The sequence below is a fragment of the Clarias gariepinus genome, chromosome 13 (genome assembly GCF_024256425.1).
Source record: "Clarias gariepinus isolate MV-2021 ecotype Netherlands chromosome 13, CGAR_prim_01v2, whole genome shotgun sequence".
NCBI classification, from domain to species: domain Eukaryota; kingdom Metazoa; phylum Chordata; class Actinopteri; order Siluriformes; family Clariidae; genus Clarias; species Clarias gariepinus.
The window spans coordinates 24,300,375-24,325,616 of record NC_071112.1 but is presented as its reverse complement, the minus strand read 5'-3'; the positions used below and the strand labels follow the sequence as shown (position 1 = coordinate 24,325,616).

Here is a 25,242-nt window from a genome sequence, read left to right as displayed (position 1 = left end):
GTAATAACAATAATAAATAATTATTATAACCAACTAAAAATAACGAACACCAAACATTAGATCAGAAAAGTATTTAATTAAACAATATCACATGAGAGTAATTATGAACAAATTATTATTTGTGTTTATTTATCCAGTTATTTTGCTCCCCTAACACATATCCTTCTATACCTGGTGGAACTAACTAATCGTGACTGGCAGAGCTGGCATACCAACAGTTGTTATTAACATGGGTGAGGGTAGTTTTAAATTCCTACCAGTACTATGTAGCCAGAACTTTTATTTATTTTACTTATTTTATATTATAAGTGGAAATATAAAATGCTTTATGGTTAAAGTACTAAAATCAAAGCAAATTTTTTTATAAGAAATAATGGAAATTCTAATTATTCGTTCCACAGCCATAAAAATAATTAACACAAAATATATAGTAAAAATAAAACTAATTAACCTGCACTTTACCTTAAAAAAGTAAAAATAAATCCCGACAAATAAGTGTTTCCATTTATGCGCACAGGCGCTGTGTGTGTGTGTTTTTCTTCTTTGCGCTGCGGAGTGTGTGTGTCATGTGTGTACGCGCGGTTGGCGGTTGTGTGTGAGTGAAGCACCCCCTCTCTGCTTCACACACACAAACACATTAAAGGCGAGAGAGAGAGAGTGAACCGTGTCAATTACGTGAAACGGTGTCAAAAACTGTGAAACGGTGTCAAATTACGCGCACACACATAACACACACACTCAAACACTGACACAGTAAATGCGAGAGCCAGAGAGAGAGTGTGTGTGTGCCGGCGCGGTGTCAAATTACGTGCGCGCAGACACATAACACACACTCTGTAGCGCAAGAGAAAGAAAAACACACACACACGGATGTTGATTATACCAATAAGTGACGAGCACCAAGAGCCAGCAGGGGAGATGATTACCCGCAGCGCAAGAGAGAAAAAAACGGTTGGCTCAGTTGTGATCACGTGACGCTCGGCGTCAAATCAAGAAGTGCATGCGTGATACATGATACTCGGTGCTCGTAAACCAAGACAATGCTCTTTTTCAAAATCTATTAAAAATCTTATCATCCTAAACATAATAACTGATTGTTCCACCCTTGGCAGGAACAAACTGTAATCAAGCATTTGTGATACTGGCAATGAGTCCTTCACATCGCTGTGGAGAAATTTTGGCCCACTCTTCTATGCAGTTTTGTTTTAATTCAGCCACATTGGATGGCTATTATGCATGAATGGCCTGTTTAAGGATTTCAATTGGATTTAAGTCCAGACTTTGACTAGGCCACTCCAAACCCTTAATGTTGTTTTTTTCTGAGCCATGGAGAGGTCGACTTGCTGGTGTGTTTTGTCCTGCTGCATAACCTCAGTGCATGTAAGTTTGAGGTCACAAATTGGCTAACATTCTCATTCAGGATTTTCTTGTAGAAAGCAGAATTCATCAATTATGGCAGGTCATTAAGGTCCTGAAGCTGCAAAGCAAACCCAAACTATCAGACTGCCACCACCACATTTGACTGTTTACATGACTGTTTACATTTACTTTTTATGAAATGCTTTGTTAGTTTTACACCAGATGTTAAGGGCTGCACACCTTCCAAAATATGCAACTTTTGTCTCATCAGTCAACAGAATAATCGCCCAAATGCCTTGAGAGTAATCAATATGTTTTTCTGCCAAATGTGAGATGAGGCTTTGTGTTTTTTTTTTCAGCATGAATACTGACCTTCATTGAGGCAAGTAAGGCATGCAGTTTTTTAGATGTTGCTCTGCTTTTTTTTGTTGTGCCTTTGGAGCAATTTTTGTAGGCTACTCCTAGGAAGATTCACCACTAGTCCAAGTTTTCTCCATTTGTGGATAATGGCTCTCACAATGGTTTGCTAGGGTCCCAAAGCCTTAGAAATAGCTTTATAACCCTTTTCTTTTTATAACTCAGCTTTCCAAAAAATGTGACTAATCGCAGTTTATTCATGACTTACAGTAGCAAGGGGAGAAATTGCGTTTTCACATGGGGCTAATTAAATTTGGACAACTTTTTTTGCTCTAATAAATGAAATCGTCATTTAAAAACTGGATGGATATTTTGTGTAATATTAAAATTTGTTTGTGTGACAAATATGCAAGTACTTTTTCATGGCACTGTAGATATACATCCCAATGGTTATGCTCTATTATCATCACTTGTGAAAGGCTTCTTATTCAATCAGATTACTCTATTACAACTAACCATTGTACAGTATAAACTGACTTATTATACTCTTATCATCTATACCACTTTCCCCTTTATACAGGGTCATGGGGGGCCTGGAGGCTATCCCAGGAGACTTAGGGTACAAGGGGAGGTAAACCCTGGATGTGGTGCAACCCACTCGCAGAAACTGACTTATTACTTAACTTTAATGTAACAAAGAAAGCTGAAAGCAATATGGTTTAAATAAAATAAACTTTAAATTTAAAACACATCAATACACATCAAGCACATGATTGCTTTAAATAAAAACATAGACCAAGATTAAGAAAAGTAAAAAAAAAAAAAAAAACTGGGAAAGCAACAGAAGACAAAATTATTTTAGCACTTGGGGGCAAAAATGCCTGGAATGTTTTCTCCCCATAACTCAAGTTGCAATAAATTACTTTTTTAGTCATATTTCAGTTGAACTTTATGAAAATAAGGTACTTAATTTTGTTTTTTTCCCTCTCAGAAGGAAGGGCTCTTCTCAGTTCTCAGCTCATGGTCAGGGCAGGTTGGAGATTCACAAGCTTCCTGCAGCAGCTCTGAGAGAGCAGAACTTGATAGACGTGGCGTACTGACCAACAGTGACATTATTTGACCCTCTACAACATTATAGGGTTTGTAGTCCAAGAATCCTTCTGTACCTGCATCAGAACTTCTGCTCAAGGCCATTTCACATTCCAACAGCAAGCTCTTCATTTGTTCTTCAGTCAGTCTCTGCAGGTGCAAATATGACAGATCAGAGAGACACAAATTTGCCTGGTGGACAAACAGCTAGATGATAAAGTACTGGAAACACTAATCATCAGAATCTTTAACTTCAGAAAACTACATTAGTATTTTTTTCCAATGGAAATTAGTGAAGAATCTAGACATGAATTCTTAAATTATCATCCAAAAGACTTAAAAACCCATAATAGTACAGTACATGACCTGATAACATTTCACATTTCACTTTCACTGTTGGTGGCACATTTCTGCAAACATCACCTGAGCTACTTATACTGGAAATTTACATACTTACCTATTTATTTACTTACTTACGTATTTACTTACTTACTTAACGGTTAGTTTAGAAGAATATTTCTTGAATTTACTACTAAGAATCATGATGAGACTCCATTTAATGCTAAAAAACTATGGGAAAAAGAAGCTAGTAAATCAAACAAGCTTGTGATTATGTGTGATCAGATTGTGATTTGTATTAGAAAAAAGGAAATATTCCCCTAGATATTTATTTATTTAATCTTACTAAGACTGGAGACTTGCCAACTAAAACTACAGCCTCAACCGAGTCCAGAAAAAGAGTTTCCACTTTTCATAATAGAACAATACATGACACATTTTTGCCTACTTAAAAAAATTCTCCCCCAGCTACGAGCTTCAGACTTAAGAGTACAGTAAGTTTATACATTGTACCTTCACCTTATCACATCACCATAATATCATTTCTTGGTATAAAAGTGATTGGTCTCATTTGAGCCCCCTCATGATCTACCCTACTTCCAAATTGTCTCTCATATATCACATTACACTTCATGCAGATTCTGTCTCCCCAACCGCTTAAACATTACAATTACTCATCCTAAATGGTAGAATGTACCTTATTAAAATCCATATGAATTCAATCTACAGTATGAAAAATGCTAAGTAGGTCAGCACTCAGAATTTTACTGACTTTCTCGTCTTGGAATCTTATGTTGGCCTGGGGAAAACATGCCTTTGGATGAGGGGTTTATGGGTTTGAACATGCTGAAACTTAAAACAGTTGCAGAAACTCTTGGGCTATCACTGTAAGCTGTAGAAAAATTGCATAGGCATGTTAAATACTAGCCACTGGTGTGAAGTCTCAATCACAGCACAAAAAAAGACTGCTTATTGCTTTGTGCCCACTTCTTCAGACATAATACTGGGGTGGGCACTAAAACTTAACCAGTAATACAGACAACAAAACTGTAAATGTGGGCATTATTTAAAGGCATAATCAGCTTATCTTAATAAATGTTTCTGACCCTTGAAGATTTGCATACACATAAAATAAGATACATAAAATACTTTTTGGGACTATAAAGGGACAAAGAAGTTTGATTACATTTGCTTAAAAGTTCTTGAAAAAGATTAGATTTTCTTGACATTTATATTAGTATTTTTCAAGTTTTATAAAATTTAAGTGCATAAATGCACAGCTTTTCTATACTTATATTTTGGCACAATAAAGTAAAATAAAAGCAAAGAAACATTTCTGCCTTATTATACACGATTTACTGTAGTAATGATGCTTACTAGTCTATTTGCATAAGCTGAATTGAAGAAGTTGTTACAGCATATTCTATGCTTCAGTGACCTACAACATGGAATGTTTTTTTTTTTTTTTGGCAAAGCATTCAGGTGGCTTTATTTAATACTGTATATGTTTCTGCCAAAGAGCAAGCTGTTTTAAAATGTATTTGAGACATCCACTTTGTTATATACAATAATAATAATTCTTCTTCTTCTTCTTCTTTTTCCTCTTTTTCTTATTATTATTATGAATTTGGGAGTATGGTAGTGTAGCACTGGCTTCGCACATCCAGTTGAGAATCCCTACATTGCTTTTATGTGGAATTTTCATGTTCTCCCCATGCTTGCTCGATTTCCTCTGCATACTCTAGTTTCCAGTTACTCCAGAAAAATTCATGCAGATCTAGCAAACTAATGTTTTTTTTCCGAATTGCCCATAGTGTGTGCGTGCTTGTGCCCTGCGACGCATTGATGTACCCTGCCTAGGCCCCCACAGGATAGTCTCCAGGCTTACCCTGTGACTCTGTACAGGATATGCAGTATCGAGAATGAGTAGGAGAAAGTATTATTAACAGACTATATATTTAAGGATTTAATTAATTTAGAATTAAAAAAAATTTTAAATGTGAAGAAACCAAAAAGAAAACTGGGTAGATTATGTGCAGAAACCATGGGCTTTTATTTGAGGCAATAATTAAAGCCATCTGCTGTGATTTGCCCTGCATCAATTTCTTCCCTAAAAATAAACAGTTTACCTTCAACTTTGTGGAAAAGTGTTACGAAACAGAAGGCTGGCACTTCAAAGGAGCTCACCACCTGCATCTTAGATAAAAGAAAGGAAAACGTGGCAGTACTTAGGCATGAATCTAAAGCTGTTGCAAGATGGTCTACATGCCACACCTTCTTCAAAAAAGGAAAAAATATATTTTCCACCTAATTTATAAATGTTTGTTTACTTTTTAGGAAAAAAAATACTACATATTTAAATGTGTTTTTTGTTGTCACCTGAGGTCATTTATTTGGTTATAGAAAATCATTAGGACCACACAACTGTTTTAGGCCTGGTACTGTAAATAAAAACATTCCCATGATTGTATACTCAAGTCAAACAGAACAAAAAAAAATAAGCTTTTCATGGGCTGTGTGTATACACTCTGTGTATAACACATATCCACAGAAAGGTGAGAGCATCATAGAACAGGGCTTATTCTTTGCAAACAGTACTTAGACATTTCACATCACCAAAAGACACATACATGGAACAATGTACTTGGACGTTATTAGAGGAGTACAGGATGGGCCATTTATATGGTCACATGACCCTCTTCCTATAGAAAAAACAAAAGTTGGATCCAAAATGGCTGACTTCAAAATGGCCAACATGGTCAACACCCAACACCCAAAAGTTTTCCCCCTTACATATACTAATGTGCCACAAACAGGAAGTTAATATCACCAACCATTCCCATTTTATTAAGGTGTGTCCATGGAAATGACCCACCCTGTATATAATGTCTTTGTTTAAGAAATGAAATCTCAGGAGAAAAAGGACATTTCAACAATATGGCAGTGGTGGCTCGAATACTGATTGGAAGGTCGGTGGTTCAAGCCAACAGGTTGCCATTTTTGGGCCCTTCAGCAAGGCTCTTAACCTTATCTGTTCCAGGGGTGTTGTATCATGACTGACCCTGTGTTCTGAGCGTGTGCAAAAAAAGAATTTTACTACTGTATGAAGTAATGTATATGTGACAAATAAGGGTGTAACTAACATTGATTTTAAACAGCTAATTTCTTGAATAAAAGATTTTGGATTGCAAGTCTATCAAAAGGATAATTGTAACCTTGTGGAACTGAAAATGATTTGCCAAAAATAATAGGCCACAATGCTGTGAAAAGATTATTATGTCTTTGTTTAAACTTTTTAAAGATTGGAATGCCACCATTAGATTTATACATGTCGTTCGTTTGTAGTAATTCATATATGGACATAAATTAAGTAAATGTAATTTGTTACCGTAGATAAGAACAGTTAAACCTTGGATTTGGTCGCATAATTTGTACCAGAAGCGTGCTTGTATATCGAAACATTTGTGTATTAAAGGGCATTTCCCCTATAGGAAATTATGGAAACTTAAATGGATTTATTCCACAACCCAAAAATACACGTGCGCACAGATGTTGTCTATACGATTGACGCACATGAACTGAGACTACTGTAAGTATGGGAGACGATTACCCGCAATCCCGCACTGCGCGCATGAGAAGAACCATTGGCTCAGTTGTGATCATTTGACCAAGCGCATATGTACAACTCGTATATTAAGCCTTCGCAAGTTAAATTTAATTCAAAATTTGACAAAAAGCTTGTCTTGCAAAATGCTCACAGACCAAGTTACTCGCAATTCAGCAGATTTCCACAGGTTCCACTGTATATTCTTAAAATATCTATACTTTTAAAAGTATTTTAATTTTGGGGAATTTGCACTTTAACATTACATTTCAGTGCAAAATATCATACTTTTGGAATCCACCAATTAGTGTATGGCACGCACTTTTACATGCACCTACTGTATAATTTTGCTAAAAGCGCTATACAAAAATAAAATTGAATTGTATTAGATGTATCTACGTAGTGAACACAGAATATTACTATTACAAGGTCAATGCCACAATCTACAATACTGAACAGCCATGGGCTTATTGGAAAATATTATTTTTGCAAGTTGTAAAACAAATAAAAGTTATTCATTCAAATTCTTTCTTTGCCTGCCAGTGTAGTTCTCTATTAATCATGTTAACATGCAACGGTAAGCCTATTTTTGTGCTATTATGATTATATCAACAGATAGTAAGATAAGTCATTTGCAACTTTTGAGCAGCAGAGCATTACTACACTGGATCCAAATACAACAACAGTAATGCAGACTTGAACTAGTTACTGTAGTTATTAAAGTTTTATTTATTTTCATTAGCGAGCAATCTTTTTAGCCTAGTTTTTAATGGTAAAATCTGCTGAATACACTCATATAAAGAAATGGTAAACGTTAAATGGTGACACGTGCACTTGGACAACTATAATCTATTTGGATAAGGTTTGCATGCAGTTGATGATGCTAAAACAGTTAGCAAGAGAAGTGGAGTTCTAATTTAACCGAGACTGCTACTTCCACAATTCAGCTAAACTGAAAATTACTTAATTACCAGATTATATTCAGTAATTCAGTATTTTAGTATGTCAATTAGCACCAGAAACATAAAACATTAATCAATATCCATAAAAGATTGCGAGGCTGATATCTGGGTTATTAATGTTTAGTTAAAATAAATCTTAAACAGAAAGTTTTAAAACTGTGCTTGTTTTCCAATTCTGTTGTTTCACAGCCTGTCCGACCTGCATGTTGTCTGCACATGATATTGTTTACCAGACTAATTTAATGACTTATGATCAGAGCCCGAAGTGACATAAGAGCCTTTTTTTCAATAAGTAGATTTAGGAAAACTTTAACAACAAAAACGTTTAAAATGTTTAAAACTGCAGTGAATAGTGAAGCAGAGGACATGGAAGGTGTTTGTCTGCCTGCAAAACAAGCCATCTCTCCCTATGTGTGTGTAAAGACAGCAGAACACCATCCTGCCTTCCAATCTTTGTTTCTCTGCCATTTGGCAGAACATGATAGAGTATTCAGACCAGGTTGAGATTCAATAACAGATTATTTTTTACAAGGTCTTTGAAACATTAATAACATACTTAAGTCTTTGGTGCACAAACCCTGTCTCCATGAATTAGCCAATTTACTCACTAGTTAGTCTCTCCTCTGTATAATTCATATATCATGTCATATTCACATCATATATTATACAGTATTACAGCATAATCATAGATTCTATGTGTTTCACTACACAACATACCAGTATTACACAGCATAAACTTCTTCTTTGTCTTTCGGCTGTTCCCTTTCAGGGGTCGCCACAGCGAATCATCTGCCTTCATCTAACCCTATCCTCTGCATCCTCTTCTCTCACACCAACTAACTTCATGTCCTCTCTCACTGCATCCATAAATCTTCTCTTTGGTCTTCCTCTAGACCTCCTGCCTGGCAGTTCCAACCTCAGCATCCTTCTACCGATATATTCACAATCTCTCCTCTGAACATGTCCAAACCACCTCAATCTGGCCTCTCTGACTTTATCTCAAAAAAATTAAAGGTGGGTTGCCCCTTTGATAAACTCATTCTTAATCCTATCCATCCTTGTCACTGCCAAAGAGAACCTCAACATCTTCAGCTCTGCTACCTCCAACTCTGCCTCCTGTCTTTTCTTCAGCGCCAATGTCTCTAAGCCGTAGAGCATCGCTGGTCTCACCGCTGTCCTGTACACCTTTCCTTTCATTCTCGCTGATACTCTTTTATCGTACAACACACCTGACATTTTTTTTCACCCATTCCAACCTGCCTGTACCCACCTCTTCACCTCCTTTCCACACTCTCCGTTGCTCTGGACCGTTGACCCTAAGTACTTAAAATCCTGCACCTTCTTTACCTCTGCTCCCTGTAGCCTCACCGTTCCTCCTGGGTCCCTCTCATTTACACACATGTATTCCGTCTTGCTGCGGCTAACCTTCATTCCTCTGCTTTCCAGAGCATACCTCCACCTCTCCAAATTTTCCTCCACCTGTTCCCTGCTCTCGCTACAGAGCACAATGTCAGCTGCAAACATCATAGTCCATGGGGACTCCTGTCTTACATCATCTGTCATCCTGTCCATCACCAGAGCAAACAAAAAGGGGCTTAGAGCCGATACTTGATGCAGACCCACCTCCAGCTTGAACTCTTCTGTCACACCTACAGCACATCTTACCACTGTCTTACAGCTCTCATACATGTCCTGCACCACTCTAACATACTTCTCTGTCACTCCAGACTTCCTCATACAATACCACAGCTCCTCTCATTACACAGCATAAACAGACAGCATAATAGACTTTTTTATAACAAGTATGGAGTGTACAATTTGCAAAATTTTGTTGTTGTACTGCTATTTGTGATAAGATGTGTGATGTCTCTGTTATGCTCTTTACTTTATGTAATAAATGTTTTATACTAGGTGGCATGGTGGTGTAGTGGTTAGCATTGTCGCCTTGCCCCTCCAAGGTCCGGGTTTGATTCCCGACCAAGTTCGTTCGTGTGCATGGAGTTTGCCACAGTCCAAAGACCTGCAGATTAGGCTAATTGGTGTTCTCAAATTGCCCATAGTGTGTTATTGAGTGTATGTGTGTGCCCTGTGAAGGATGTACCCCGCCTCGTGCCCTAAGTCTCCTGGGATAGGCTCCAGGTCCCCTTCGACCCTGTATACAGGATTAAGCAGTATACATATCATACTGACGCATCTGTACTTGTTGTGTTGATGTTCCTGGTTCTCCTTAAATGGCAAATCCTGATTGTATTCGGTTTACAATGCAACCTTTTTTAAACTTGATGTTTTCTCTTGATAATCTTATGAACTATAGTTTGGTGACTTTCATATTACCATAGGGAGAATAGTATTACTTCTACTCCATATTAGTATATATTTAGCGAGAGTTCTCACTAAAACCAGAAGATACGAGCACATCACACCTACCTTATCTTCACTACTTTGGCTCCCCGTGAAATTTCGCATTGATTTTAAAATACTACTCTTGACATATAAAGCATTAAATGGTTTCGCGCCGCAGTATCTAAGCGAACTGCTAGTGTCTTACGATTTGCCACGCCTACTTTGATCAAAGGATGCAGGCTGCTTGTTAGTACCACGTATTATGAAAACTACAGCTGGGGGCAGAGCTTTTTTTTTACAAAGCCCCAAGATCATGGAACAGTCTTCCAAATAATGTTCGGGACTCAGACACAGTCTCAGTGTTTAAGTCCAGGCTAAAAACCTATTTATTTAATCAAGCATTTTTATAAATAGATTTGTCTTGGGTAAAGGAGCAGATCTGGAGGACTCATGTACGTAGAGTATTATGGTGAACTGGTATGTTTAGATGCTGTCTTCCCCACTCTCAATGATTACTCAGGTTTGTTGACGGTGAGGTGATTGGTTGCTTTACATTTCAGGGAGCCCTCGTGCCTGTGTTTTCTTCTGGCTCTCCCTTTTAGTTATGCTGTTATAGTTAGTCCTGCCGGAGTCTCTGCTTGCACTCTACACTAAATATACATTAACATTATACATTATGTGACTAGACCATACCTAACTGTTATCTCTCCTCTTCTGCTCTCCCCTCTTCTGTTCTCTCTCCCCCTCTCTCTCTTCCCTGTCTCAGTCGAGCTACACATGTCATTCCTGAGCTGCCAGCAATGTTCCCTCTAATTTTTCCCTGATCGGTCGCTTGGACCACTGTGAGCAACATCAGACGTGTGCACTGTGGTCACGGCAGCATCGCATCTATGCAAGTCTCATGGTTTATTAAAAGAATCAAATTTCAGCATTTAAATTTCTGTTAGAATACTTTTATTATTGGAAGTATAAATATTTAATTTTAACTATGGCAAAACAGGACCTGTTAACCAAACCAGGCCAACTATAAACTCCCAATTTTGAAAACACACTGAATATTTTAATTATAATTATTATTATATTATTTTTTTCTATTTGTACATATTCTGACAGCCATTCCATCTTAAAAGAATTGCATTTCTTTTTTACTTTGGCTTGGTGAGGGGATGTGCCACTGCCGGTTCGTTTTGCCATTCTTATAAAGGGTCAATATAAGCAGCACTTCGCATCGTCCACACCGCTTTGCTAGCTAAAACACCTGTGGCTGCACATAAGGACGCTGCCATAGCCTGTCAACGTTGATTGGCTGCGTAAATACGTACTGTATTTGAATCGCATCATTGGCTGGAGCAGTCACTCACTGACTCACACTGCAAAATAGCACAGAATGAATTATGTGTTTATTTTATTTTCAATTCAGGTTGGATTTTTTTTGTGTGCCGTTGAATTTTTTTTTGTGCGCCGTTGAATTTTTTTGTGCGCGGAGACCGTGTCAGCAGTGCGCAATTGCGCATGCGCGCAGCTTAGAGGGAACAGTGGCTGCCAGTGATCCAGACTCCCTCTGCCATTCCTGAGCTGCCAGTGATCCAGACTCCCTCTGCCCTCCGGACCTGTCTGACCCATCCTGGTGCTTCGCTTCTGGTTGGAGATCTCGTCACATGGATTCCCTGTGTGATTTCCTTCTCTTTGGAATGCGTCTGGTGTCTGGGGATGGTTTCACTTTACCATAAAGACGATTCTGGCCTCAACTGTTGTTGACAGCTGTTTCTCTGAGGACTTGACTTGGCTGCGGTTGCTCGATAGCTCAAGATTGCAATTGTCTCCAATAACTACCTGGACTCCATATTTACATCAATTAACATCAACTGTTTTAGCTGAACTGCCTGCCATCTACACGCTGTATAAATGCAGATCATTTACTGCTTTCTGTTTCACCCAAATGAGGATGGGTTCCCTGTTGAGTCTGGTTCCTCTCAAGGTTTCTTCCTATTACCATCACAGGGAGTTTTTCCTTGCCACTGTCGCCCTCGGCTTGCTCAGCAGGGACAATCTGCTTATCTTGATTCATGCACACTCACATTCCATACAAACTTAAATAATTCTTTTGATTGTGTAAAGCTGCTCTGCGACAATGACAATTGTTAAAAGCACTATACAAATAAAATTGAATTGAATTGAATTGAAAATATGGAACAAATTACTTACTTGCTTATTTTAAATTCATGCTACGTGTTGTCGAGTCACAGTATTCATATTTCAATTTTCTTTTTCTACTGCTGCTGATTTTTTCTAACACAATGGCTTGCAAAAGCATGCTCTTTGACAATCTCAGTCACATTTACAATGAAAAAAAGAACGATGGAAAAAAGAAAAATCTTCTAGACTGGTCAATAACTCCATTCACCATCACTCACTCAATGACTACAATTAACCCAACCTGGCAGAGCAAGCCAGCTAAAGAGGAAAGACTTAATAGCCAGGAAAACAAGCTGCAAGAAGCACTTTTCTGCATCGTCAGCCCTGCTGAGCTGGGAGGCTGGCTAAAGTCCATGGAAGAATAATTAGGCTAGAAGACCAGCAACCTGGCGGAGCAGATTCCTCAACTAAAAAGATGATGTGAAAACTAAAAATGTCATAGAAATGGAACTAACTATAGCAATTACTGTTAATTAAAAAATAAACTCACAAAACCTTAACCAAGTTGCATCATAAACAAACTAAACAGCTTGCCATAAAAAAGTGAACACCTGAGTGAACTTTTAGTGCTGTATGATTCCACACCACAACTTTAATTAAAGGGTGTGTGCAGTTATGGCGGTAATTCTTCCAATTAATATTTGGTTTGATTAAGCCTAGCCTGAAAAACTATTTATTTAACCAAACCATTTGTGGAAAGTTTTTGTCTTAGGCAAAGGTGCAGATCTTGAGGACTCATGGACATAGAGTTTGATGGTTAACTGATATGTTTAGATGGTGTCTTTCCCCACTCTCATTGATCACTCAGGTTTGTTGACAGTGAAGTGACTGATTGCATTACCCTCCAGAAGGCTGTGTTTTCCTTCTGGCTTCCCCTTTTAGGTATGCTGTCATAGTTAGTCTTGTCGAAGTCCCTGCTTGCACTCTGTACAAAAGATACTGTACATTCACCTTATATTGTATGTGCATGTTGGCATACCTAACTGTTTTCTCATTCCTCATTGTTGAGGCATGTGGCATCAGAAAGCAATTTTTTTCTGACATCGAGTCAAGCAAAAGAGGCACTTTGAGACTTTTTAGTTGAGGTCCTTGGAATTAAAAGGCTTGTACCAACAGCTCTGTAATGGGAACAGTTTTTTTTAGTAGGATGAAAGCCAGCTACAAGGCTTTTCAAATGTCTGTTGTAAAATGGTGTATAAAAATGGTGCATGATTTTCAAGCAAGTGTGGAATGATAGCCGAGGCTTTCTTGCAGGCAGATGTTGAAGTATATGAGGTATGAAGCTGATGGCCCAGGCAATGTAAACAGGTGAGTCTGGAAAAACTGATGAGGCTTTGGGAAGGCAATAGCAGCTTACACTGAGCCGGTGCTAGGGTTGAGTTCAGGTATGACAGAAGAAAGAAAGAAAGAAAGAAAGAAAGAAAGACAGACAGACAGACAGACAGACAGACAGACAGACAGATAGATAGATAGATAGATAGATAGATAGATAGATAGGTGGCTGCTAGGCGTATTGGCAGGCAGACAGATAAGGACTTCAAATCCACTGGGTAAACAATGGTCAGAGACAAGGTGAGCAGTTATATTAGAGTTTGAGACAGAATGCAATTTCAATAAACAGGCCACATACAGTAGTCAGATATCATGTAGACATATGTTACAAGGAAAACAGGGCAGAAACTGAGTCCAATTTTTATTTGACAGAAATTATGCTGAGATAAACAGGCGGACTGATTTGCAGAGTTGGCTACTTGAGCAGAGAGGCAGGTTTATAAGCGACAGGTGGAACTGATTAAAAGTGATGGCAGACGGAACAAACCAAATGATGGCGGGGAAGTGCAAAAGGTAAGCAAACAATAAAAGCAGACATGAATCTTGACAGAGAAAAACTGCAACTAAAGAGGAAGAGAAAGATGTGTAAGCAAAAACGAGGAAACAATCATGACAAGTTCATCCCATTCTTTTTGAAAAAGCCGCAGCCCTTAATATCCTCAAAAAGAAGAATGCTCACATGGAGATGTGAATGTAGGAGATCATGACGATATTAAACTGTCATTAAAACCAGTCTATATCCGATTTGCCTGACTTTATTAAAACCCTCCACCTCCAGGGTGATGCAAGGCATGTTAATCATAATCTCAATAGAAAAAAATCTAAATTCATTATAAATCTGAAACATTGTTGTATTTAAATAATATACATAAAAACATGCTAGTTTTAATGTTGTAAATGGTGATTGAGTTACTATCTCTATCCTGACAGCTTGAACCAATCAGGCCATTTTCCACTGACCTCTTGTATCAACAATGTGTTTCCACAGAAATGTTGCTTACTTAACATTTTTTTGATTCTTGAGCTATATTGTGTAAACTCTAAAGACTGTTGTGTGTGAAACCCCAGTAAATCAGCAGTTTCTGAAATACTCAAACCAGCCCATCTGGCATTAACAACCATACAACTAACATGCAGGTCTTTGAGATTGAACTTTTCCTTTATTCTATTGTCTAATATGAAAATTTACATGAAGCTCTTCTACGGTATCTGCAGTATTTATTGCATTGTACAGCTGTAACCTGAATGACAAATGTAATAACTGCATTAATGTGCAGATGCACAGGTGTCCAAATAAAAGGAACAATAAGTGTAATTATTGTTTAATTAGATAGCACTTCTGTTGCAGCAATACAAAGCTTGATGTACTGTAAGACTAATAAATTAGGCAAACATGCTGGGGCTGGTCTGTGGTAGATTATTGTATTGTTTTGTTGATTTGTCTAGAGGTCTCTGGGCCTACAATAAATTGTATGATTGTATGATTACTGTAATTTTAAATTAATTCATTTTGTGAGTGGCCACTCTTATCAGAATAAGTTATCTCTGTAAATGTCTGAGATAATATGAATTATGTGGAAAATATTAGAATGACTAAATTGCTCAGTGTTTGAGGTTAACTTCATTGTCTTAAAAAAACAACTTGTCAACTATTTAGCATTAATTATGTTTCCTTATAATGAGCACTTACCAGCTGGCAAAAATGATTTATTAGCTTGACCTGCTAAGCGCATATTTTGGCAGGCAGTAGCTGGTGACACGAAACTGGATGTTTTAGCAGGTAAAAAATTTACACTTTAAAAACTACCATCCAGTGATTAAATACACATTCTAACAACTGCATGATTTAAGAACAAACATGCAGGACTGTTGGTTCTAATAGGAAAACGAAAAAGACCAATGGCTACAATCGTGCAATCTATAAATTTATAGCATTTGCACATAAGGCATTAGGGCTCATTTTTCTTAGGCCACATCACACTAACTCTGTCCCGCTTCTCCACCCTAGTCAAAATCTTTTGCATCTGTCACTGCTTGTGAAAAAGGAAAAACACCCTACTTAAAGTCTGGTTTAGTACAGAAGCTTGGTCTAACAGTTCTATAACACCAGGGTCATTAGAACAACACTGTTCTGGTTCCTTTAGCCTTCCATTTCTATCCTACCTTCATGGATACTAACCTTTTTTCCACTTTTATTCAGTTACTGTATTTTAATTTAACAAACAAAAAACAAACCAAAAAAGTGGGATCACAGCCCCTAAGGAAGACAACTTAAATATTTTAACTGAAAAAGGAAAATCATTACACTAAAATCTGGGTAACTACACTACAGCAGAGAAACAAATCAAACTGTGCAAAGCGTTACACATTGCCAGGTTTAGCCAACTCCTGTGTAACCAGGGAACAAACAGAAGGAATTTGGGAGCTGCTCTTGAGAAAGCCCGGTTTTGGCTAAGCTGAATAAAGAAAGCAACAGTAAGGCTATAAAGTTAACCCATGCTTTGGAGTCTCATGTTCTTCTCTTGTTTGACTTTTGTATTTTAAAAACCTCATATAAAAGGCTTTTAGTGTTAATTCTGGTATTGTTTCTCATTTACTCTTAATGACTGTGTAGTTAAACCTTTAAACAATCTCATGCTTCTTCAAGCTTATATTATGTTGTGTGGCAACATACAACTGCACCTGTATGATATAAAATATCATTCACCTTAACCATGTACTGTAAGTAAAAACATTCGCAGCAACTCATAAAAAACCTTAGGCTGAATATATAATTCAAGGTACAAAAGTACTGTACACGTCCTGAAATTGAATCGCAAATTACCAAAATAGATGCATTCCATCCACTGACACTTGGCAACCTGAGTTTTGTAAGTTAAAAGGAAACAATATTGCATAGTTTCCTTTTAACATAGTAATTTAGGGAAAAATATAGTAGTATGTAACCACAATTGTTTAATAAGCACAATCAAAAAAAAACCTTGAACACAGCTTAGGACTTTGTTTAGTTTAGCATATTTAATGATGCACCTTCATATGTTAAGTTAACATGCTAAAGTTACATTTTAATTTGAATAGCTAAAATGCTTTAACCATAGCCGGATAGGATCGGGTGTTAATTAGGGCTTTCCCACCTTTCCAGCATTTCCACATAAAACATGTCTAGACAGTACTGACTTATAAACTATGGCTAAGAGAATGAAGACATGGCCAAGGTTTATAAAAAAATATAGATCCTAATATGCATTTTGTGCTTGCACTCAATGAGCTCCAGCATTACATTTATCACGTGTATAGTGCAAGTGCAAGTGGTGTGGTTTAGTGTGTGTTTCCCCTAGTTTGATTGAAGCATAGCCTCTTTGAACTCACATCTGGGTGTTGTCTCTGTGTGAGTAGCTGCAGCTGCTGTTGTATTTCACACAGACACTCCTCCTGCTCTCGAGACTCCTTCATGTCCTGTAGGACCCTCTCGCCTAGTTCTCCAGCTCTTTTGTCCTGACATTCAGCAGAGATAAACATTCAATAAGATTAGTAGACATTTTATACCATCTTATAAATCTTGGTCAATTAAAATTTGTTTGACTGGCTGCTTGCAATGAATGTCACTAAATACTTGAAGATACTATAAATCAGAACTGTTCAAGACATCAACATATTACAAAATCCAAATAGATATTATATCCATAATAGAAATTTACACATTTATTTTATACAGTCAAACAATAAAGTGACTTTCTCCTTTTTTGTTCACATGCTATCAAACATAGAACTGGTGTAAAATGGTCAGCCTTAAATGTAGAATATCTGGAGTAGCAGCACAGCTGTTAAGGTTCTGTGTTAGTGACCATAAGACTATGAGTTTATACCCAATGAATACAGGAGCAATTTCGTTAACCCTTAACTGCTCACTAGTTTTACTTTGGTTTTACTTTGTAAAAATAAAATCACAGTGTAGGTTTATTTATGAATTAAAAGTAAAGATCAATAAGTATTCTGACAGTGACAACTTACAACTTTCAGCTTTAATTTAAGGGGTTCAAGAAGAAAAAACAATCAAACAAACAAAAACTTGCATTCACATATTAAGATATTTTTACAATGTTCCCCTTTATTCTCACTGGCCAATACATATTTTAACAATTGATAAGCAGTTTGATGGCCCATTGTTATTAATGTATAGTTATAATTTTATAGTTATTTTATGACACTGAATAAGATAAATGGTCAGGGATTACTTTTAGGTGTTGGATTTAAATTTAGGAGCTTTTCATTGGAACTCTCAGTATGCCATCCAAAGAGGTGCCGACGCAAGTGAAGATGCAATACTGGTAATACTGAACAGAAAAGACCAGATTAAGGTCTATATGGAAGGTCTATAATTCATAAATGGTTGATGCAATATTTTCATTAAACTCCTTGAATTAAAAGCTGAACACTTCAGCACAACACTTTAATCACATTTTGATTGCTTCATTTTACAGTAAATCAATTGTCATGCTGTGCAGAGGCAAAAATTGTGTCACTGTCTAAAGACTCATAAACCTGATTGTATTGGAAGTTTTAAAATGGCAAATCCAATTCTCTGCTGTAACTTATGATGATATCAGCAGAATTGTACAGAAGTCCACACAAACATTCCGTCTGCCAATTTACAGTGAAATGTATCCAAGCTAATTTGGTGGAACTTTATGTGACCTCATCAGAGGAAAACGTGGAAGGTTTTAGACTGGCCAAGTCAATCATCAGCATTCATTTCACCTCCTGAAAAGGAGACTGTGGGGGGAAAAAAGAGAAAAATAAACAAAAACTGAAATAAGCTGTTATACAAGCCTGAAAAAAAAAAAAAAAAAAAAAAAGAATGGAACACTTTGGTGATGACAGTGGGTGACGTTTATTGCAAGAGATTTGCAATAGAATATTAACTGTTATTTGCTTAAATTTACTTTAGCGATGTTTTATATTTTGCCCACATAAACACTGGGTGGCCTCCAATAGTTTAAGAGGGGTGTGTACATCATCTTCTAATATAAGCAGGTCTGATTACTGACAGATCTTACGTAAGATCCTGTTGTTCTCTTTCACTTTCCCCTGGAGTGTTTATTAGACGTGCTGATTTTAAAAAGGTTAAAACAATCTAAATGAATAAGTAAACAATGAAATCATTCCATTTATTTAAATTGCCGTAATATAGTGTTTCTTATCCGACACCCACATTTAAAGAGGCCTTGTGGCATTTAATTGTCTCATAAAGCAGAGCTAGACTGTCTAAATTTAGATCCTAACCTACAATTTACAGGGACCCTACACAGAAGCACTGTAAAGTGCAATATGTACTTCATAAAGAGTTTCCGATACACATAGAGTCCATGGGAAACCAGGGCTACGTGCACAAAACAAACAAACAAATGCCCTTTGCAGCTTGTATAAATCTCATTCTTATTCTCAATGCTTTGATGCGTAATGCTTTAACAATTTGTAACCCTTCTGAATAGATGTAACACATACCCTAAGATTTTTTAAGTTACTGAAAAACTGAGCAAAAATAAATATCAATATTGTAAAATTTAGCTAGTTGTCATTATGATGACAGCAAATCAAATAAAGATTTCCTAAACCATAATTTTTGCTTAATTTACTGTAGCAATAATTAAGAAAAGAAGCAAATTGTCTGCTATTACTGTACAAGAAGCACTATTAAAACATAAACCTAATAAAAATGTAGCAACAGACTGGTCCAAAAGCAAAATGGTTTATCTTATACTAGGAAATACTATATGAGGCTGATGTTATTACAGCTGTGTTTCACTAAAAAGGTCAAAGTGAAATATGTCAAGAACTACCCTTAGAGCACCACTTATGTGTTTATTAGCTAGTCACTAATAGCCATCTTTTTATCTTTTTACGATTTTTTAAAAGAATTGTTTTAAATGACCTCTTCACCAAAATTAAAACCAGGCAAAGCACAGGGTCTAGTGTTCTAAAGATTGTGACCTTAAATCCCAGGGCCACCAGACAGAAACGTTTTGATCACGGAAGGACCCTTAATTGTTTAATTCTTGGTATATTTTGTATTCTGTTTCATTTGTACTTTGCTTTGGCTAAGAGCATTGACCAAGTGAATTATTTAGATTAGATTTTCTTCAGAGCAAAAATGTCCCATATTCCAAAACGTGGTGCATATTATACCACAAACAACCATATAAATGCAGTGTTTTACTTTACTCACACATGCACTAGAACAGATGGATGGATTCAAATGATAACGCTCCAAAGTAATTTCCGGTTGATTTTCTCCAAGTTTATTAGTAAGAACATCCTTGACAGTGTCTGTATAATATTGCTTAATGTGAGGCAGAGATAACACATTGTTAACATCTCTGTCAAGCTGGGTCTCAGCTGCCATGTGTTACATCAGTAGCATAATCCAGGACTGTAACATTAGGTATACCAAAGCAAAAAGATTATGTCTACTATATCTATGTTAAAAACATCTATCCACCCCAGCCATGTAAAGGAATAAAACACAACAGGGTATGTTGTTACATGAAAAATATCAGTAGCTGCATGATGTGAAGCCTTTATAATTCTAAAGTGTTTTTTTCTTATATTAGCTTGTCCTGAAGTACTATTTCTATCACATATTATACCAAGGATATTTATTTATTTAAATATACCATAATACTTTTGTACCAGTTATTACAGTTCATCAGGTTGTACATTTTATCGTGTTATAGTTATACGTATTATTTGGGTCTTGATATCACTTATGTTAGAGCAACTGCTCTACAAACAGCTATAAACAGTCAAAAGTACCATTGGCAAGACCTATTTCCTGTGTAGTGGCAGAAAACTTTAAAGATAAAGAAACTTATTAGAAACAGCAATTCTGTTGATCGTTACAGGGTGCTGGCACTCTCTCTTTTCAATAAAATGTTAAAAAAGACTTTCCCACAGAAACCTTCACTAATTTTCTTTTTATTTATTAAATAACACCATGTTTATTTATTTATTTATTTATTTATTTATTGGCAATCTGTTCATTATTACATTTAGATTAAGATTTATTTTATTTTCAAACAATACATTTTACTGTTTTCATCATTTCAAACATTGTGGGATAGTTTTAAATTTTGCACTACTGTAAATCCAATGAATATCAGTGATGCTATTCCATTGCATATTATTTAAAATGCTTCCCTAAATACATTTTTGCATTTTAAAAGACTTGCACCCTTCCACATATTAAACACCTAAATATTAGGCTAGAAATTATGTTAAATTAGGGACGTCTTGGTGTAGTGAAAATAAGTATAGAAAAAAAAAAACTGTTGTTACAACATTAACCTGAAACTTTTTCTATTGATACAGCATTGAACTTTATAGAAATAAACTATGCAGCAGTTTAAGAACTGCTGTATTACTGTGCAGTGTGCCCCATAATCAGAATATGTAACCTGAGCCCTGGCCGTCTGTAGCTTTTACAAAAACAGAGGAGGCATGAGTCACATAGTCTGCCCCTCCACTTCTGGGCTTTCACTTACTGCCACGTGGAAGGAGGATCCTAGCCAAAGCCTCTCCACACACAATCCCTTCCTCTAGCTTTATTAAAGCTGTAGGGTCCAACATACAGAACACTACACCTTTTGTATAGCTCACTAGCGACTAAGGCAGAGCACTGACATCCTTTGCAAAACTTTTACACTAAATTCAACAAAGAAAGAAAGATAGATGCAGACATGACAAAAACTAAATTTGATGTCTAACCTGTCAACAGTAAATCTACTACAGTATAACATCACTATACATATTGATTGATGCAAAGAATTCTGTGCTTTGTATACAGTAGCTTTAAATAATAATAATAATGGTTTCAGTTGACCAGAACAGCATATAGTACTGTATATACTGTATACAGTAAAATCGTGTAGGTGGATTGGCAGCCACTAGGTGCAAATTAGTGTGTGAATACTGTACTGTATGTATGTGTGCATAGTACCCTGTGATGGAAACCCACCTCACACCAGTGTTTCAGATTTATTGTAACCAAGTGATTACTGACAATGAATGAATTTAAATGATTTCAGGTAATTATGTAAAAAATTGTACAAAAAAAACTTAACTAAATAAAAGATGTGATGGAATGTGTTTATTATTTACAGACCCTAATTAGAGATAGTGTAATAGCCAAGCATTTTTGGAGTATTAAAACATCAACTTAGGCATTATATCTGCTTTTGAGTGATGTTATTTTGGATAAACATGTGTTTTAAACAGATAAAAAACCTGAGGGATATCAAAAAATCATGAACAACATGCCAGAGCTCAAATAAACCCATTCAACTGCACATTCTTTCATCTAAAAATAAATGTACAATTTATGACATGTGTTTCAACAACTCACCGGCTGAGCAAACATCAGCGTGAGATTTATAACCATTTGTAAAAGAATAATAATAATGTAATAGGGATTTCAAATGATAAATAACTACTCCTTTGGAACATTGAGTAAAGGTATTAACCTGCAAACATATTGTATTAGGAAAACAGGGTTACTTAAATATTTAGTATACTTAACTAAATTAGCTAAATTAAGCTCAACTTGGGTCAGTAGATGAGTCAGTTACTCTCAATTGACTTTAAGTACTGGCTGTGAATGAGTGTGTGAATGAGCATGATGACTCATCCTAGGATAGATACTGGATCCCATTCACCCTTGACCAGGATAAAAAGGTCACCAAAGGTTAATGGACAAATAACATTTGCTTTTGAAGTTCAAACATTACAAAAATATTTTTAGTGGTTTACATATTTACAGTAAAATTTTACCCATATTATATACATTACTTACCAATAAATTACTTAACACAAAACTGAATGATTGGTCAACTTGATCCATAGTGTAGGAGTGTCAAACACTTGTCCGTTTATTGGGACTGGCCTGACCTTTTTTTTTTTAACATGGCTTACCAAATAAATTGTGAATCTTTGCTGTATACTACAAGTAATAGTTTTCAACTGTAACTGAAATGAAACATTTTGTCTATGTTACATTAGGACCAAAGATATACATTATGATTAATAACCTTATGCTTGAAAGATTGTGTTGTGCTAGTATTAAATATTTCAGAATAAGTAATATGTTAAATTTTAAAGAATAACAGTATAAGCCTTTAAGTGATGTGGTATACCACATTTTACCTAACTTGATTGATATGGTAACACTTCACTTTATCCATCACAATAAAAAAAAAACACTATGAACTAAGACTGTTAGCGACATTTACAGATAAAAATGAAAAAAATGCAATAAACTGTGCAAGTCTTGAGCCACCCCTCATTTTTTCATCTCACTCATTCATCACCTATAGCGCTTTATCCTGTATTTAGGATTGTGGGGGGCCTGGAGCCTATCCCAGAAGACTTGGGGCAGGAGAACAGGGTGACAATCTATCGCAGGGCGCGCACACACACACACACACACACTACAGGCAATTTGGGAATGGCAATTAGCCTAAGCTGCAGGTCTTTGGAATGTGGGAAGAAACCGGATTTCCCCGGAGAAACCCCGCCTAGTGCTGGGAGAACATGCACACAGAGATGGGAATTGAGCCACCTGCCTTCATTTCTTCATATAAGATTAAACTAAATAAATGGGTAAAAATCTAAAGAATGCTGAGACAGGATACAAACTGCCTAAAGATACAATTAAAAAATGTCTTGTTTATGTAACAAGCTCAGTAGAACCCTCATTTTCCCTCTCATCTGTTCCAACCATTCAGCACTTAACATCAACAATCACCATTACTAATCAACAGCCTGATTAACTGTCATCATCTGTACCTGTTTCTCACTGGTTCATGCCTTAAGATTGACGTTTTTGTTAATGCTTGAATGATTAATAGGTCACTGTGTGGCTTAACAACCAAAAAACATTCCTCTGAAACTGGTTGGGTACAGGGACTGGACTGAAAATGAGAGACAAAAATCTGCCAAAAATTAAAGCAAAAAAGACTTTCAGAAAGCCTGGAGAACTATTCCTCAGGACTACTTGAAAAAAAATACAAGACAGTCTGGTTCTTTGGAAGTAAAATATAATGAAATAAGGGGGGCTCAAGACTTTTGCATGGTACGGTAACAAAAACAAATGGTTGGTATTGTTGTTATTACTGTTGCTTTTGTTGTTGTTACAAAGATACACAAGGCTATTAATGCAAAACATAAAATATGCTGTTACTGGTTGGACCAGAACTGTCACACATGTTTTCACAATGAAGAAAGCGATACGCCAGTTCTTTTCCTCACCAAAACAAGTCCATCTTCAAGACTCTGCCCATGTGGTGACCATATGCTGATGGTCAGAAGAGAGTTTTTTAAGTCAGAGTCCTTGGCATGGTACGGCTGCACCAAAATGCTACAAGAGCAGTAACAGAATTTCATGGATAGATTTGGCTAAGTGACAAAGGAGGGAAATAGAAAAGTACAATTCATTGTACTTTTATTCATTTCTACGTACTACATTTTAAAAGTGGACTGCTTGAAGCAGTTGATTAATCTAAGGAATGTAACAACAACAATTAATAATTATCCCTACCCTACTAAATCTGGTTTCTAAGAACATTTTGTTTTTTTAATTGTCATTTAAGTGCAGGTTAGTTATTACCATAGCCATGATCATTCAAGTACAAGGTAGCTACATGGTATGCTCATCCCTAGTTATCCTAAGCTGTCTTATTATTGTGTCAGATTTACTTTATGCCTGGCTAATCAATTTTCTTAATGATTCTTTCTTTAGTCTTTATATAAATTAAAGAAAGTTTTGAGTTCTGGAGAACTCGTTCTTTCAACGATATCTCGAAACCAGTCTCGGAAATTTTTCTGTCTGTGCAGTATGTCTGTCCAGCCAGATTTTGTCATAGTATCATGCAAAACTGGCTGAACAGAATTTTATGAAACTTTGCCATCCTTAGGTTTTTGCCTGAAGTTAAACCTGCATCATAAACAAAATCAAAATGTTAATTAGAAGTAAAGTTATGAGCGTTTTTGTGCCACATTATGTCAGCATCACGAAAAACTGTCTGGACAGAATTTAATGAAACTTTTGCAGTACTTAGATATCCGCCTGAAATTTAACCTGCACCATATGTGAAATCAAAACGTTGAGGTAAAGCGATGTTATGACTGATGTTATGTTAGTAATTAATTATAAAACATGAATTGAATACTTTTACTGGGATTAGTTAATATTTTCATCGTTAAAATAACAGCATTGAAGAGGTATGCTGTACAAACATTTTTAATGCGCGTTGGTCATTTTAAGACTAAACTTAATTTTTATCTGATTTACTTTTTCAAAAGCGATTACCGAACAGGGAGTGTACTCTTTGTATTACGTTAGGTAGTATAAATTACAGAACTTTAAGGATTAATGATTTTTAGATTTTTAACTTTAAACTATTTCTAAGAAGTAAAGCATCTGGTGTAAAGCCTGTGCCAAGCTTGTGTGCGGTGTCCAGTGGATGGTCCCCTGTAGCGACCCATTGCCGGGAGCAGACGAAAGACCAACAACAGTATTTTTGATTTGCAACAGCTAAAAAAAAAAAGATAATTACTATTAAATAGTATGAGTTAGGCTACCTATTAATACTAGTTTTGCTTGCAATT

General features: G+C 36.3%; 1 protein-coding gene across 1 annotated transcript in view; it reads right to left on the bottom strand.

Moving 5' to 3' along the window:
• Positions 1 to 2,541: 2,541 nt before the first annotated feature.
• The window catches only part of fsip1 (fibrous sheath interacting protein 1), a 58,474-nt gene continuing 35,773 nt past the window's right edge, over positions 2,542 to 25,242 (bottom strand). Inside the window, exons 10-11 of the mRNA XM_053510315.1 lie at positions 16,951 to 17,076; positions 2,542 to 2,955 (exon numbers count right to left, since the gene is read on the bottom strand). Coding sequence (XP_053366290.1) covers positions 2,704 to 2,955; positions 16,951 to 17,076 — 378 coding nt within the window. The 3' untranslated portion in view covers positions 2,542 to 2,703. The remainder of the gene's footprint in view (positions 2,956 to 16,950; positions 17,077 to 25,242) is intronic.